We start from the raw sequence: 18,195 nt of genomic DNA on the forward strand, positions 1-18,195 counted from the left end.
ATCCAAACAGAAAATGCAAGAAATCAGGCTGTTACCTCGCTGCTGTGGATGTCAGAGGAAGCAGGATAGGAGGAGGGCAGAAAGCAGCCAACAAAAGGTAAGAAGAGATGCTAAATTTCCCCATGTCCTAATGCTGTTGCATTTGAAACTGTATTCTTAAGAACCTGCAAGACAGCTATGGAAAAAGGACTTTGGGAGAGCTGGAGTGGGGGGAGGAAAGGATGGCTTTCTCAGCAGAAGTACATGGTTTGCTTTGTTTTGTATTTGCATGCTTCCTCCGAAGTGTTACACAACATGAAATTTTATACAGATACACAAAAACACACGCTCCCCACACATCCAGGGAAAAACTCCCAACCACACCAACATCTGTTCAAATCAAAACACCTCACCCAAGTCTAGCAGGGCCCTAATGCAGACTTCTGACTGGGTACCACAACAACAACAAATCATGCATTAGAAAATATTTCTTTGTTAGTTGTGAGAGAGTAGCTTTCCCGAGATGATTCAGTGTAACTCCATGCCCCAAATTCACTAACATTTGCCAGACAGCAACGGCTGCTGCAGGATTCCTTTGGCAAATGCTGAATCTCAGACTTTACTCTTCCTCAATATGCTGAGATTTGCTGTAGAATGGAAAAATCATTTATACTACAAAGAGGTACAGTACTAACTCCTTTAGAAGTAAATAATTTTATAGCAACATATAGTATAGAAATAAATACAGTGCTTTCGCAGAGGAATTCCAGAGTGGAGAACTATTAGAAAAACATTCTGGTAAACAAATGCTGTCAAAGCTTGTATTTTTTTATTCAGTGCAAAAAAATATTGGGTAACTGTTTGCTGTTCTTAGAAAGAATGGAATTCTGTTGCCAGCAGCTGTAGTTTTTTTGTAGGAATTACAATATTATATTGAAGATTTATGCTCCTGACTAAGGCATAAAGTTATCCAAACTAGGGCAGAAAAAACAGAATAGTCTTTTCCCGAAGAAACAGACCCACATTATTTTTGTTAACTCTTACTATAGCAGAAGTTTCGATCTCTGAAACCAGGAACTTGTGCTGGGGCTGGTGTTCATAATGACTGTCTTGCAATGCCACTCTGCAAAGGGTGAATTGTTTTGTCACAAGTGCTTACACAAGCAAGAAACACATCCTATAATCTTGAAGTTGTAAATATTTACCACCAAAAGCACATGACTTTAAATTTCCTTCTTGACATTTGGGGGTTTTATAATGATGCTTTCTCTACCTTAAAAAAAGGTTTCCCCAAAGCTGTAGCTACTTAACAGATACATATGAGACAGAAGAAAGGTGACCCTAAGCAAAAGGCTGTGTTATGCATAACATAAAGAAGATATAGGAAGAATCTGGGGTCTCACTGCTGCCAATTATACAGATGCAAGTGACCCTACCTCCCAGCACATCACTCCCGATTCCCATGGAAAAACCATTCATTCTGCTCTGCAGAATTAGGGTCTACCACAGCAGATAACAGCATGCAGAACTGTTATTTTTAAGTCAGCTTATGTTTGGCAATAAAACTCAGGGTATCATTGGCTTTAAAGTTCATTTATTTGCAAGCAGCCAAACGGCATACTCTGAGTTGAATCCTGGGCCCATTTACAGTGACACTCCATGCTGCTCCATGAACATTACACCCAATTACACACCTTGGGAATGAATAACTTCACTGCCTGGGAAGAATTTGTCCACAGGCTCCTGATGAGTCAATGGCAGTGTCTTGTTTAGGTCTCACATTTTGGTTTCCATTTTGTAGCAGCTTGGTCCACGTGGTCATATTTACTCTACATCACCAAAGATGTTTTTATTTATGTCCTTCTGAAATTGTTGTTTATTTGGTTTGTTGGTTTGGTTTTTATCTTGTTAAAAGGAAGAAAATAAATTAAAAGCTTGTGAACAATTACAGTTGGTTTGTTGTTATTTTTAACTGAGAACCAACAAACTGTATTTCTCATCTGAAGCAAAGATATGAAGCCTGATCTCTCTGAATAAAATGCACAATAATCCAAAGGCCTGCACAGAAAAATCACTCTATGTGCTGCAATTTTTTGCAGTCAGATAGAGAAAACCTAATAGTTTATTCTTATTGATTTTAAAAATTCTGCATATAGGCAGAGAGAAGTGAAAGACTGTGAAATAAAACCTCCCATCAAGAAAAACTTGTCACCAGTTTTTAATCCAGCAGGATATGCAAAAAACTGAGCATACTTTACTTGAATAAACAAAATTTTCATCGAGCATAAACAAAGCAGGCATGCAATTTTCATAAGTATGCATGATTCAAAGAGAAAAAAGGTTTAAAAATCTGGGGCCATACAAACCAACTTTAAAAATTAAAGTTTTAGGATCTAAAAAAAGGCAGTGTGTATGTGGTAGGTTTTTTTCCACTACAAATGGATTTTTTAAAAGAAATTGCCACTGACAAATCTTTATTTATAATTAGTCCTATCAGACAGAAGTTATCTAGCATGGCACTAAAGAACAGGTTTAATTTTAAGTATTATTATCATTTTATTAGATCCAATGGCTTTTTCCATGCTTAAGGACTCTAGCAAGACAAAAGTTTACAAGTTTGTTGTTTAGAATGCAAAGTGAGGCTTTTCATCCCTAACCACATTTTCTTGCATGTTATCAGCACTGATGATGCCACCACAGTTTCCAGTTCATTCCAAGCTGCACTTAGAATTTACTAGGGCACAGATGGTGCTCTCTTTCTTTGGCTTCTAAAGAACATGCCTTAGTATTAAAACAAACTTGTCTGTCTGCCCCTTACTCTGTTCTTACACTCTATATTGTCAGAGTAAGAATAACAGCAACCTTTGATCTAATTTGGAAACGTTTTTAACTTACACACAATATTTGGCAATAGTATTAGCAGGTACATTCAGCACACTTGAAACCAGAGAACTTGATATGCATAAATCAAGTACATTAGTCACAAGCGATATAGAGCAGGAACAAACAATCCACAAAACAATAAAAAAAAATAAAACTGGAAACAGTTTCTAGTAACAAACTAAGTGCTCCTGGCTGTACTTGATAGCTGTGTCTGCGCTTCTGGAACTGTAGGAATTATTCAGCAGCTTCACCAGCAATTATCAAATGGACAGGCTGATTTTTAAGGCAAATAAAGAGCATGACAGGAATTGTTATAACAGTGAGCAAGGTCTTCTCCAACATGGTCAACGCCACAAGTTTGCCCTGTGCTAAGAACTTGCAGTGTTTTCCCCTATGGGTAGCACAGGACATTTATGTATTTACCTGTTTCTGAGCAAGCATAAAAAAACCTCCACAGAGACCCAACAGACAGACAAGCTGTCACAACAGTCCATTAAAAATGTCCTAAGGTAAGGTAATGGTCAGATTTGTCCAGCAGATGTTGACAAAATGTTCTTGAACATGCAGCTAACCAGGACACAGGTGCACATGATGGTCGACGGGTCTTAAGTCACCCAACGTCACAGGCTTTCAGTCTCATGCAAAGCACACTGACACTGGAAAAATCACACGTCATGTGCATCAAAATACGTATGAGCAAACTCTAACGGAGGGGGGGGGGAAGGTGGGGGTGAAGGGCTTGGAGAAAGATTAATGCTTGGAAATGATGTTGCCAAATGAGGAATATTTCAGTATCTTGCTGGTAACATGAGGCTGGCAGCCAGCGTATGCTGCCAGAATCTAGGGCAAGAAACATGCATTTTAAGCAGTCATCTTGACTTCCAAACAACTCTGCAACTGAATGCACAGATTGGAAAAGAAATCACTTCTGAACAAACATCAAGTCCAGAAAACTACTTTAAGAACTACTTTTAAATATCAGAAAGCCAGAGATCTGATGAAAGCAGTTAGCACCTAAAATGGTTTTAAAACTAAACAATAGCTAACAATTTTGGAAGCAGTGATCTTAACTATTTGCACTCAGTAAGCATAGTAAGTTAAATAAATATAAATTAGCATATAGTACTAAATAAAAAATACATTAAAATAATTTTTAAAATAAGTAAATAAAAATTACGGCGATATGAACAACCCAGGAAAAAATCACTGTAAAACCTACATAAAATAAGGAATAATCAAAAATGGATGGTGTAGAGACTGTTCTGCAGCTATCCAAAGACATTTCAGCCTTTCCCAAGGCAGCCTCTCCTGCTGTCTCCCCATCTCCTGAAACTCAGTCCTGCTCACTCGCCAAACTCTGCAATACCTTCTGGTGTCTGGCTGGCTCCTAGGAAATTCAGGCTGTCCCCTATTGTTGGAATCATCCTTCATATCTACACAACACATAACTTGAAATTACTGGTACATTCAATCCTTTCAAAATAATGGCTTGAGAATAAGTTTTCAACATACCATCAAACACAATTCTGGGCTTACCTTCAGGGTCTTGTACTGTCATTTCCTTACGCTTTGCTATCAGCTTGTCTTTAACCCATGGGAACTCCTGTAAGGAATCCAAGAATGCATCAAAAGCCTTGGGTCCTCTGGTGGGGAGAATATCAAGGAGCATCATGGTTTTCCTCTGACTGGTGGTTTGGGATTTGATTTCTTGAACGTGACTGTCTGTGAGAATCCCTTCTTGGTAGAGATACTGAATAACAATTCCATCCACCAGCACCTCTGTGCAGAGCTCCAGGCGCATGGAGCGTAAAAGCTGCTTGTCTCTGGCATCCATCTGGCAACCTGGAGTGGGAGGAAAGAAGGGAAAGAAGGAGATGAAAATATTTCAACCTTCAGCAAACATGATGTTTGATTCCTAGCAACCTTTTAGAAGGAATACCAACACGGGGAAAATGGGATAATATCTGGGAAATAATTAGTAGGAAAGAGAAACTTTTGCATTGTCAAGAGCAGTCCTCCACTGGAATAAAAATCATGTCAAATAATCCCACTAACTGGTCAAGGTTCACAAATTTAAAGCAGACAGATCATTTGCCAGTCATGAAGACAGCCTACCCCTAAAAAATTGAGAGTTGTCTGACCTGACCTCTGTTACTGATGTCTCTGACTCTACTGCTGTCACAGCACTTTTTGCTGCAGTAGTGGAAAAGGAGCAGCAGGAGTGGCAGGTGTGCCACAGACAGGCAGCAGCAGCAGGGACAGAGTCAGCAGGTAGCTTTGGCCTACAAGATGCATTTTAATTTTAGGAGGGGTGGAAATGCACCTTATGTACTAGGTTGTTCTTCTCCCTGACTCATCCTAGAAGGCTGCTCTGGAACTTGACTGGTCTGATGATGAGACACTTGGATTTTCCATCTCAAATTCATCCACCTTCTATTTACAGGCATTTGTCCAGCCAAAACTGTTCTTTAGCTTAAGTCGTTCTTTCCCCTCCCTGGTATTTACCCTTCTAATGGGTTCACAGGAAACGATCTGATACCCTCTGCCAGCTTCCATTTCATCTGACTAATACTCTGACTAGACAAAAGCTGGAAAAGGTGAATTTTATAGCCACTCTATGGAAGAGGAATCAAGGTCCAGAGAGACCAAGCAAATCATCCAAGATCATACCAGGAATCAGTACCAAACTTATGAACCAAATAAAGATGTCTAGTCCATCTTTTAATAACAAACGTATCGCTAGGCCTATTTATGGCACTTGAAAATCAAAGTAACAGAGCAATACAATTAAATATTTTCTCATGGCAAATAACAAAGTTTAAAAAACTGTAGCACATGTTGAATGTGATTACCCAGAGAGTTTCTGATAATTAATCTAGAAGCTGCTGTTCAAACAGTTAGACCTTGCAGAAACTATACTTAATTCAGCTTAAGGATAGAAGAAAAGGCAGAGATTTTCAAAGCTTCTGTAAGAAACCTGGAAAAGTCTTTGTATCATCACAGGTGCCTTCTGACTCCCAAGGCCCCATCAAAGGCTGGCTGGTTGGCCTGGTTGTTAAAATCCAGGGCAGGCAGACAACAGAACATAGAGGCATGTAAATGGCAGCTTGGAGAGAATGAAAGAGCATAGGACCATGAGAGAGACTCTGGAAAACCCTGTTTGTGACATTCTCTAATAAAGTCACTTTGCGAAAATGCTTTCCCAAGTGCTGACAGCATTGGTGGATGGCACCTTCTCACAAGGACTCCATCTTTCCTGGGTTACCCACTACGTTTCTCATACACTGATGTGAATTTTGAGGTGCCTACCTTCTAAGGGTCATTCAGGAATCAAGTAACAACCATCCTGGCACATATACTTAAAAAAATGCTGATTTTCCAAGCACAGCTAACATCAAACTTCACCATGGAGTGAAGTAACAGTCCAAGCAAGGAGATGGAAAAAGAGCAGGCAAGAAAAAGAACTGGATTTCCCCACTTGGCGTTAGGATGCTCATTTTGTACAGGCAGAGATGAAGAATCTGGTCTCTAACAGTCACTACCTTTACACTTCTGGGAGCAGTCACTGTACTAAAGCAAAACCAGAAAAAATTCAGGCATCAGACCCCTGCCATTTCTCCCTTACAGTATTTCCTGACTGGCCGTGAGCTCATGAAGCACTTGCAGAGCTGAAGAGAGGCACCCAGCAGCAGCTTTGAGGGCATTACCTCAACCTAGGCAGAAAACTGAGATGCTACAAAGTTCTTGTACTCCACACTCTGAATGGGCCACTGACAGTCCCTGTCTGGAAGCCTACTTGCCCATATGCCAAATGAAGACCATCAACTTCTCCAGTCCCTGCTGCAGCACTCAGTGAGCACCCATTCTTCATTACTGAAGTGGTCAATGCTTTTCAAAACTAAAGTTTCAAACCATCATAGTTTGCACCTGTCTGCTCTGAAAATGCCCATCAAACCATTAATTTGAAGGGGAAATTTCTGCTGAAAAAGGCCTCACTCTGCAGTCAGTGAGCACACCACCAAGAGCCCTTATAACGTGGGAACTGGGGCCCAGTAAACTTACAGAATGGGGTGTACTGATTTTGAGGTCTTTTTAAAGCTTAAGTATTTTTTTGTGTGTGTTTACTAGAAGGAAATGTCTGAATCATAGAACCACAGGATGGTTTGGATTGGAAGATCATCTAATTCCAACCCCCCTGCATTGGCAAGGACACCTTCCACTATACCAGGTTACTCAAAGGCCCATCCAGCACTGAACACTTCCATGGAGGGGAAGTTCCAGTCAGGAAATAAGCAGCCAGGTATGGAAATGTATCAGGTCTTTGGTGTGTTAAGTGTAGGGACGAAGTTTACTGCAACAGAAAATGAATTTATTTTAATTGCAGCCTATGTCTAGGGATCCAAAATAAGCTCTAAAGTCAGTTTTTTCTAGTAATGCTGGTGATTAAGAAGTGCAAGTGAAAAGATGTGACATTCATGCACTCAGAAGATGACATGGATGGAACCTACTGCAGACACTTCAGAAATGCATCATTTCCACCGTACAAAGTAGTTTAAGAAATATACCATTTCCTGCTAAATAAACACAGACCTTGACTTATCGCCACACCAAGACAAAGAGCAGGTTTGCATTTGTTCTAGATCTTACATAGAATCTGTCTATGAATGGGGAATAAACTTTTGAAAGCCTTCACCCTTCCCATCCGAGGAAGAACGATTCCCTTCGTTCTTGCCTAGAAACACTTTGGCATTTTCCCAAAACACCAACTGCACTGCACTTAGTACTTATGACATGTATGTTCCCTTGCGCCTGCTCAGCACAAGAGTCAGCTCCACCCTGCCTAACCCACGAGTCATTCGGGCCATCCACAGCACGCCTAATGATTAAAAATCTTCAAAAAAAAAAAAAAAAAAAAAAAAAAAAAAAAAAAAAAAAAAAAAGTTTTTCTTTTAATTTCTGCCCCGTAACCGAGGTCTGGGAGCTGCCTCTCTTGCCGGAGCCGGCTGCTGGCCCCGGTGCTACCGGAGCCTCCGGCCGCGGCTGCAGCCCGACAGGCAGCAGCACCCCGGCCTCCCTCCCCTCCGCCCTCCCTCCGGGCACGGCTCCCCGCCGCCCCAGCCCGCCCCGCGGCGAGGGAGGCCGCCACCGAACAGCCCTTGGGCACCGCTCGGGATGACGCCTTTACTGCTCCTCCTTCTACCCTCGGCCGGCGCCCGGGGCAGCAGGCAGGGAGAACCGGGCCGGGCCGATCGAGGTCGCCGGCAGAGCTTCGCGGAGCAGGCGGGGCGGCGAGCGCTGTGAGGAGGAGCCCCCTCCGCCCTCGCCCCGTACTTACAAGAGGGAAGTGAGGAACTACGCAGGGCGCTCCAGCACCCGCGGAGCCTGCGCGGGGAGCACCATCTTTGTTGAAGGCAAGAAGGCTTCGCCGGAAGCCGCCGCCACCGCCCTGCTGCGGGCAGGCTGAGGAAGAGCCGCGGCCGCCGCCGGCCCCGCTGAGGGCGGGCAGGGGGAGGGCACCGCAGTCGCCATGTCGGGTGTGGGCAGCGGGGCTGAGCGGCCCCCCGGAGCAGGACGCGGAGTCCGAGTGGCATCCGCCTCCCAGCCGGGAAGGTGAACCTCGGGGCGAGGGAGGCGTGTGGCGGGGGAGCTCCCACGGGGTTGCGGTGTAGGGAGGAGGTGGAGGTGGTGTTGGGGAACCCTTCCCCATCGGTGCCTGGACGGGAGGGGGAGCCCGGCTGCGGCGGGCTTCGCCAGTGAGCGCCCAGCGAGGGAAAGCCGGCCCCGGCAGCACCGGCACGGAGCCGGCCCCACGCCAGCCCGAGAGCGGCTGCCGCAGCCCCCGCCCCCTTGTGGGGTCCCCGCCGCTGCCGAGGGGCTGCCGGGAGCGTAGGTGCGGTGGGGTGAGGTGAGTGAGGTGTGTGTCTCCAAGCAGGAAGCTTCTTTCCAGGAATTCGGAGGGTCTGCTGCGCTCTTAAGCGTCAGAGTGGTGAGGGTGTTTTTAGAAAGCAGAGGAGTTGTGTCTGAAGTTAAATCAGAAAGCGCTAAAGTGTAATTTTCGTGACCTTAGCCACAGCTGATCTTATAACTCTCTAGGAACGCTGCTTCCTATTTGGAAGTATATGCTAAGCCGAAGTTCATCTAGGTGTTGGTATCATCGAATCAACCATACAGCGATGTTGTATTAACTATTGTATATGCTTAGTGTCATTACTTCTCTCTAAAGAGGCTAAAAATGAAGGAGCTTCCGTAGATGTAAAACATTTAGTAAGACTCAGCTGTGTCTATGACATTTCAAGTGCTGTGTGCAATCTGATTACAAAAACATCTATTTCACAGCATTTTACACAAATATCTTAAACCAAACTATTATAGAAGAGACAAAACTGTGATTCATAGAGCTATAAAAACGAGGCAGGGTCACTTCCTAGTGCATATCATCGAGGAACTTCTTTCCATCTTTACGTTGGTGTGAGGTGCCACCGGGCTTGAGCAGTGTCAGCCCTTTTCTGTCAGGTTGGAACCGCAGTAGCAAGGAAAGAAAGAAAAAAAAAGATCCTGCAGAACTGAAACATGCAACTCTGAAGCTGCAGGCAACCGCAGCGAGCTGGCTGTGGTCTGCTCGGCTTCCTCATGCCTCCCCTCTGGAAAGCAGGAAAGGGACTTGCTGCAGCTGCTGCTGGAAATGTTGCCGCTGTGTGAATCCCATTTGTATGTTTAGTTTAGAGTAATTGTACAGATTTAAGGGTATTTGGGAGATAGTTATGGGAATGTACATGCCTTTCCTAGATGTGGTACCCAGAAAATATTTGCCATGGAAAAATATAACTGGAAGTATTCTTGGTAGAACTCGCATGCTGCATATGCTCGATGTGATATTTATCTTCAAGATTTTTGCATGAGGATGCATACACAGTTGGTCACGATCCGAAGGCTTAGATCTTTTTCCTTTCATTTTCCAATGGCTGACAGCAAAATTGGGAATTTATGTGGATTCAGAATGCAAATCACAGTCTTAAACTTTGTATGCTGAATATAAGAAATGTGAAGAAAAATGATAAATGTTTTTTATGTGACCAGCATCTGTGGAGATGCTACTTTTTTGGCCATTTTAAAGCAGTATTTTGGATCTGTTCACATATCGTGTTTATCTAGGATTATTTATGGATAATAAATTCGAGAAGAGGGATTAAAATTGCCTTCAAATAATCAATCAATAATATCTTATTACAACACATCTGTTAAACCAAGGTAAAGGGTTTGGTTTTTTTCAGGCTCATGTGTTAGTCTTCTAGGAGCACACACATCAACAATTTAAATACTCCTATGTGTTGTTTCAGAGTGATGCATTAACATGTTTTCTATGACCTTGAGAACACTGAAAACCACACAAGTAACACATTATCAGTAACTCTAAGACAAGAAGTATGCTGCTGTTATAGCCAAAGTACATCTGAGCTGGTTTTAATCTTTCATTTCATGGATAGTTTGTAATACTGGTTGTAAGAAAATACATTTGTAAACAATACAGACCAGGACCAGGGAGCAGAGAGCACCACAAACCATCTTATACCATTCCTTAGCACAGCACTCTACAGCTACTGAAAGTTTTCTTCCTTAGCTGCTTCTATTTCTGATTGCCAGCTGTTTCTTTTTCTTTGTTTTTTTTTATTTCTTTTCTTTTTCTTTTTTTTTTTTTTTTTTTTTTTTTTTTCTCAGTCACGATTTAAGGAACTGTATTCTATCTGGAGTTGGAGTGACCAGACTTGGAGACTTAAAATATCACATCATTGTGAGCCTGACAGCTGCATTTAATTGCAGATAATGTGCCTACATTTTAAAATAGAAAATGAAAACAAGCAGTTACACCACTTGCATTTACTGTATCTTTTTGCCAGATGAGGCAATTGGGATTATCTTTTTATACTGTCCAAGAATATCTTAGAAAGTTAGCAGATCATATGGATATGCACAGAGCAACTCTGATTCCTGCTCAGGGAAATGGTAGCAGTCTTACAGCCAGCATTTTGTCGTGTCTTTGCTTTTAGTCTAGAGATGCAAAGAAGGAAAGGGAAAGCAGTGCAGGGAAAGAGATAAGCCTGGGAAGGAAGAGGGTGCAAAGGTCCAAATGTGAGTAGAGGGAAAATCTAGGATTTCCTTTTCCTTCTACTAGTTTGTAACTAGTAACTGCAAGTTCTCTATTAGAAACTGTAAATACACTAATGATATTTTGGGGTAATCTTTAGCAGTGCATCCCAGGTGTTGATTATACTGTGCAGTTTCAGAATAAGGAACAGGTAATACTTGCAAATCCAAGGAGAGAAGCCCTTAAACTTTTCATTTTGGTTCTGTTTGGGTTTGGCCCTGACTAAAGTTCTTCCAGTTCAGTTCTAGTCCAAGTACAAAACTTCAGAAGGATGGTTTGGTTGTCTTCCAGTTTTAGGGACAGAAAAAAAGGAAAAGAGACAGTTTGGGTTCAGCTTATCTCCTCACTGACTCTGTTCAAATCTCAAAGTTAATAATGTAGATTAAGAAAGTATTTAGTAGACTTCATAGATCATTGGGCCATGGTCAGTCCTGCATATCATTATCATCAGACTTTTTAGATATAAAACCTTGTTCTCTCTCTGGTTCTGTATATTGAGGAATCACAGTGATCATCAGGCCATACTTACGAGGATTTCTGAATTTCGGGTTAACAAGTCCAGAACTTGGAACCAAGGTGAAGGGCATCTCTTCTGATAATGCTGTTCTCTTTGCATGTGGGTTATTCCAGGTCAAAAGACTAGATTTTAAATGGACTTTTTTAAAGCTCACTTCAAAGTCACAGATCTTTTTAGAAACGCCGTAGAAGTATAATGAGATTATTTTTTAAATAATAAAACTTTTGAGCAGCTCCGTTATGCTAATTGGAGTTAAGCTGGATCCTAGCATGTGTGTATTTTCTTTGTTTCCTACAGACAAATTTGTTTCTGCTGATAACAAGAGCCAAAATGTGTTTTTGAAACTAGCGCAAGCATATTTAATCTATTAGGATTGTCCTGTTTTCAATTGACTATAGGACAGCCTTCCAACTTTAAGGACAAAAGAAAAGAAATATGAGCCTCTAGATTTGTTTATGAAAAACACATCTAATTGGTTAAATCTCTCACAAAACCCCTGAAATGAAGATGGAAAAAGAAGAAACATAAATTGTTGCCTGTCATTTTTAGAAAGAAGAGCACAGGAAACATGTCTGAATGTGATGTATCTCAAAAACACTGTTAAAATACAAGTCAGGGTGGCCCAAACACCCAGCTTCAGTGGCCTGAAGAGTAGATGGGGGTCTTGCAAGCTATCACTGTCCACTGCTATCCCAGGCAATATCCCTTCCCTTCCTCCTCACCCTGCTCCCCATTGCATTCCCCTTCCTAATGCCAACATCCAGCTCTGCCCTGCCAGCCACCAAAGACCAGAGTGATGCTAAGGAAACAACTTGTAGACAGAGCTTAGGCACGCTGGGCTGGGTGCTGGCAGGGTTTGAGAGCACTGGGCTGTGGGTTGGGAGAGGGCATCACTCTGCAGGTGTCCTTTGATTCCTTATCTCTCCTGAGAAAAGATGATGAGCAGCCCTGAAGTGCATCACTGGAAGGGGACCAGCCCCTGAGCTGCTGCTTAGATTATCCCAGGACTTTGTAATTTGCCATGCATTTAAATAATAAAGGCTTTAAATTAAATGCTGTTTGAAGAGACTGATGAATATAAAATGTAACATTATGAGCTTCCTTGAAAGTGTTATTTTATTAAAAGGCATGTTTAGCATGTTGGTAAATCATAGAACAGAAAGTTTCAAAACATCTTAAACCATGGGGTTTGAAGTGACTGTGCAGTGTCTATATGTTTACATTTGTTTTCAATAATAAAAACAAGTGTTTATTAGCAGTACTGCAATGAATTCTTAATGCTGTTTACTTTGATACAAATGATCTCTAGCCAAAAGTTGAATGCAGAATACTTAGAAAAATAGACACAGGCATCAAATGCAGAACTTGTACTCATTCCAGAGAAAAGAAAAAATCCACAGTTAATTTTAGTAAAAACCTTGCAAATTATTTTTGCAAAATGTTAGTCAATGTTTCTCAGAATTTTTAGTTCATTTTCTTTAAATGTATGAATTAAGATAGTTCTCTGTTTTTGAAGTTTAACTTAAGATGCCGTGAGAAGACAGATTTAATACTGCAAGCCTCTAAATATTTGTTCCAGATTTATAAAATATTTTTAATGTAAAGCAACTGTTTTAATAAGGTGAGAACAAACAAAGAAAATTCACAAATTGTCTTGAAACATTAGCAAATAAGCAAAAGGAATTTAACGTTCAATTCCTAAACCTTTTCACAAAACCTACTTCTTTTGTTTGCAAATGAAATTGTCTAGCATTTTAGATAAAAGAATGAAATGTTGATTTTATTTAGGATGAGAATAACTACTGCTTTTTGTAATCTTCAGTTTCTTTCCCAGGCTTTGCACTGGACAAACTCAAGTATAGTACCTATATTTTAAAGGTGCTTACTTTCAGGCTAGGCTTTCCAGAAGCTAGAAATGATCCATTGAAAGTTTTCACAGGTAACCCAGCAAGAGATTTGCCACTGCTTACACTTCTTCCATACGTCCTGTTTTCAAACAAAAAAAATATCCTTAAATTAAAAATTCGCTTACTCTATTTTGTTCCCTTTCAAAACAAAACCTTTCTGCACGCATGGCTGCAGTGGGCTGGTTAAGCAGCCTGCAGTAGGCACTGCATCCTCCATCACGGGACTTAAAGGAAACAGATAATTTTCCAGAAAACAGTTACCTTCCCTTGCAGGAAACATGTCTGAAGTGCTTCTGCTGGTGAAGGTGCCGTGATGCCACTTCCACTGCAATATACTTAGACAAGAATCTCACTTTCCTAACTTACTTCTCTCCCTAGCAACGCAGCCATTCAAAGATAAACCCCCACTGCAGCTAAAGTTCCTGTCAATGGTAACTTTTAGTGTTTTTTCACCCGATGCTGATAAATTACAAAATGTTAGGTCTACTGCCCACTTTGCAGATGGGTAAATTGCAGCTAATGCAGGCTCAGTCGTGTTTAAGACTGCTAAAAGAAAATGGACTGGCTAAAAATCCCATGAACAGGAACAGTTGATCTGCCAGGTATTCTTCCCTCTGGATTGTGTCAATAAGCAGCACACTAGGTAAGGAAAAAGCATACACAGGCTGTGTAATAGAGGTGTCCAATGCAACCTGTCAAATATGGGGATTCCCCCCTGATGCAAATCAAGTGTGGGTACAGAGATGCAACTGACCAGATCCTATCTCAGGGCTGCAACCTAAAGAGATAGCCTTAAATTGTAACAAAACATTTTGAAAAGGGATTTCACAGCTTTCAACTATCTACCTTTTCAACTAGCTGTTTCTTATAAAATTCTTGCTATCCAGCCTGATCCAAATAACCTCAACAAAGTAAAAAAAATAATTTGCAATGGGTTTTGAATCTTTTCCCACATTTCACATACCTCCACATTTCCTATTCATTAACCAGCAGTGCACCAAATGGCCATCCCAGGCTATGAAACATCAATTACAGAACAATTTGACTGAAAACAAAAGGATATACTTACATAAACCTAGTGAAAGAAAAATCAAGGAGGAAACACTGAATTTGGGGTTTTTTGCTACTGCATTTTATTCCTCCTTAATACCATAGAAAGTAATGGAATTATTTTGGTATTTCAGTTTCAGAGAGTTAATGACTCCAACTCTGGGGAAAAGAAAACGAAACAAAACATGGGTGCAGTCTTTTCTTTTTTCCACAATCCACAATTTATTAGGCAGATTAAACACCATCATTACAGTGGTGCTTTTTTTACGTTTCTCTGGACTTCCTTGGAGGCACTGGCTACTCAAAGCCCTGTAGGTAGCATGGTTAATAAACACAATTAATCCCTCCCCCACTTGGCAACCCTGTGATCAGGACAGGCTAATTTTGCTGTAAATTTGGGGTTTTCTCCCACCCCCTCAAATTCAGTTACCTATACAGACCTTATTTATGTGTGGTTTCAAATTGTGTGTGCTGATACTAGGTACTTCCCTGGACCTTTAAGCTCTAATCCAACTTTCAACATCTTACTGGAATTGATAGTTGTTTGATACGGGTTGTGAGAAGTGCCACCTCTCTGAGGAGCTGTTAGCTTTTCCATGTTCTTTCCCTTCAGTCCTTTCTCAGTACAGGTTATTCCCTCATCCATCAGCAAGCAGTATAGCTTCTCATCTGTTTTCCTGGAAGCTGCATTTTACCCAGCTTGCCTGTGGTGGTCTGCACTGGTGCCCTTCACAGCCCCTGGCAGCACCAACTCTGCCTCCCAGCTTCTTTGCTTGATCTTCAGCCCGCTGTAGAAATTGCCCAGCTTCAGCAATACTGTGGCCAAAGGCCATGTTGTTGTAAAGTGAGCTCAGACCTTGCTGATCCCAAGTTATGTGTCAGTGGAATGTTGTTTCCAGGCATTTTCAGTCATACCAAGGGCTTAGCAAAATACTGAGACCTGCTGAAGTTAACACTAATAAAGAAGTGGTTTTCAGGAGCTAGGCTGGGATACCAAAGCAGCTTGTCATCCCCACTTCCTTTGTGTATACAGCACTAGCCATCTGAGACCTTTCAAGTGATATCTGGTTATTCTATTTGGAAATTTTACAGTTTATGTACTAAATTTTTCCCTTGTTATTGTAGTTTCTCAAAAATAAAGTTTATCAACAGAAAAAACATCTTCTCATTATTGAGAATCAGTAACAACTGTTAGAATCTGTCGAGCCATTACTACTTCTAGCAGTCAATGTGATACTTTTATTGATGGCAAAGTCAGCAGAAGTTTTATTTTCTTTTATTTTAAATGACTGTTAGACACGACACCCATGTCTAAAGGTATCTCTCCCCTTTTCATCATGTGTTCTGGCTTAAGAAGAACAAAGCCCTGGTACCACTCAGCTTACTTTCTGCTAGATCCTAAGCTTATAGTAAAAGCAAAAATCCACAGGAATTTTATCAGGAGTACAAAAGAAAGCTCTTGAATAGAACATGTAAGTAAATAAAGGTTTTCTATAATATTTAACAAAGTTATTTACCTACAGAAACATTTTTCTAAGACACAAAAGGTGACTAAGATACGGAATGCAGGTAACTACAGAACCCTGTCCTCCTATCATATGTAGATTCTGTTTTCTTTACAGAGACTTAATAAGTGTCTCAGATTCCATAATTTTCAGTGAGGAGTAAGCTCCAGATTGTTTTAACACATAAAAGTAAACCACTCTGTCCTCATATTCCAGTGAACAAATTTTCCTGCTTCCTAATAATTACATATCATTTATCCAGAATGTGGTTACATAAAATAGAATTAGGACAACGCTTATGAGATCATATTAAAATAAAATCATTTATAATGCAATGGGGGCAGCTGCTTGCTTACCTTTCTGCTCTACCCACCCATCTTTTTTCTGTCTCTGGTGTTAATACTAGCAGCAAGGAAATACCCATACTACTCAAATGGAGCCATAGTTCACACTTCTGATAGGTTTCATGCTAAACTAAACACAGTCACCAATTCCATTTTCAACATTAATCTAGCAACTATTTTTTATTATTTTTTTATTCTTTAGGATTGTGAGATTCTCAGCTCTCCTGTGATTAAAGCAAAGAGGTTTTCAGCAACTAACATTCCAGGTACAAGATGGAAAATCTGAAACCTCAATACTCAAAAATGAGAAACCAAGCTAACACAGAGAGAGAAAAAAGAGGCTTTTGAATTAAAGTCCTTATCATGACTTTTGGTTGGCTCATGGGCATCAAACTTGTGAAACTGGCTTCACTGAACACTCCATACTAGAAATTCAAGATGACAGATTAATAATAATTAACATACTTAAATATAATATAATTTAGTTAAATATAGTTAAAAATTAAAATCCTTTAAAATAATGTTTGGAATCTGAAGGGCCTGCAATTTACAAGCTAGTGCTGCAAACAAGCCACAGTAACATCCATAAACTGACAAAAAAAAAAAAAAAAAAAAAAAAGAAAGAAAGAAAGAAAGGAAAATAATAACAATTAAAAAAAAAGGACTGGAACTTATAAAAAAATGTTTGGATAACATGATTGTGTCTGAAAATTAATGAGGTCTACATGCAAGATTTTTGCACCACTGTAATCTAATCATGTGCTATCCTTGGATTTTCTGTACTAGAACAAGTCATTCCTCTGTGGTGCCTTAGAATGAAGCTGAGCTTTCAGCAAGCTATAGTGTGGTTTAGTTTTACTAGTGCAATGCATCAGCCCTAGGGCGGGCATCCTAATGAGGACAAGAACTATGCTTTCATACAAAGAGGACTAGTTCCCCCTCCAGTCTGTTCAAAATATTGTTCAGTTCTTTAAGCACACCATAGCTACAGACCCTGCTTTTCCTCACAGTGAGGAATACAAAGGATACAAAGTGTAAGTCAGTATGCTGAACCTTTGGTGACTTGATTACACAGCAACTACTCTTGTTTATTTACAAGAATGCCCAACTTTCACTCTGCCAGCATTCCTCCTCTCCAGCCTGACATTGCCCTTCTGCTTTGGAGAACCACCAGGGAAAAGCCCCACAAAGTGCCCTGCACCTGCCCTGTGGGGTTCCCCAGAGCTTGGGGTATACCTGGCCTGTGACAGCTTACAGCAGGCTGCCAGCAGTCAGCCATGAATCATTTCTTACGTGCATAAGGCTGTTTTGTTACACCCCAAATCTCTTATCTTCTCAGTCTGCTTGTTCCAGCATCGATATGCAGGGTTTTAAATCCCCAGGTCAGGGTCTAGCCTGGAGGGAAGTTATTTTAACACGTAGTATATAATGTGTTCACCCATGAGACCCCAGCGTAGCAGAAGGTTAAAGTAGCAGCAAATGAGTGTTTCTTACTGTAACAACAGTTATTCTGTATAATAGCTACTTAATCTTGTATAGTAGCTACCTAATCTCGAGGTAGAACTGAACAACAGCTGCAAGAAAATGGATTTATCAGACTGAAAAGAGTTCCCAGGAATATGGTTCTTCCATAGGCACTGTTCACAGGAAAATCTCCTCAGCTTCAGGGTGGCAGATCCCAGCAAGACAGATGACAAGCACAGCACAGTGTGATTACAACACGTACCTGGAATGCAAGAGCTCTCTCTTTGGGATGGGAACTGGAGGGTGGTCACCATGTTACCTGAAAACCTTCCAACCATTTGCTCCATTTTGGCAGAGCACAGGGAAAAATCTTACATAACGAGAACTTTTTGTTTTTCAGGAG

General features: G+C 41.0%; 1 protein-coding gene across 6 annotated transcripts in view; it reads right to left on the reverse strand.

Moving 5' to 3' along the window:
* CRADD (CASP2 and RIPK1 domain containing adaptor with death domain) overlaps positions 1-18,195 on the reverse strand; it is a 103,677-nt gene that overhangs the window by 80,018 nt on the left and 5,464 nt on the right. The window contains exons 1-4 of one of the 6 annotated variants that reach the window (XM_030446563.1): positions 8,198-8,556; positions 4,399-4,704; positions 4,229-4,295; positions 1,863-1,883 (exon numbers count right to left, since the gene is read on the reverse strand). In XM_030446563.1, coding sequence (XP_030302423.1) covers positions 1,880-1,883; positions 4,229-4,295; positions 4,399-4,704; positions 8,198-8,453 — 633 coding nt within the window. In that variant the 5' untranslated portion in view covers positions 8,454-8,556 and the 3' untranslated portion in view covers positions 1,863-1,879. Of the gene's footprint in view, positions 1-1,705; positions 1,884-2,572; positions 3,519-4,228; positions 4,296-4,398; positions 4,705-8,197; positions 8,577-18,195 lie in introns of those variants that run through there. The other 5 variants (XM_030446556.1, XM_030446562.1, XM_030446561.1 and 2 more) reach the window with 5 other exon arrangements.

Source organism: Calypte anna, chromosome 1, assembly GCF_003957555.1.
Source record: "Calypte anna isolate BGI_N300 chromosome 1, bCalAnn1_v1.p, whole genome shotgun sequence".
Classification (NCBI taxonomy): domain Eukaryota; kingdom Metazoa; phylum Chordata; class Aves; order Apodiformes; family Trochilidae; genus Calypte; species Calypte anna.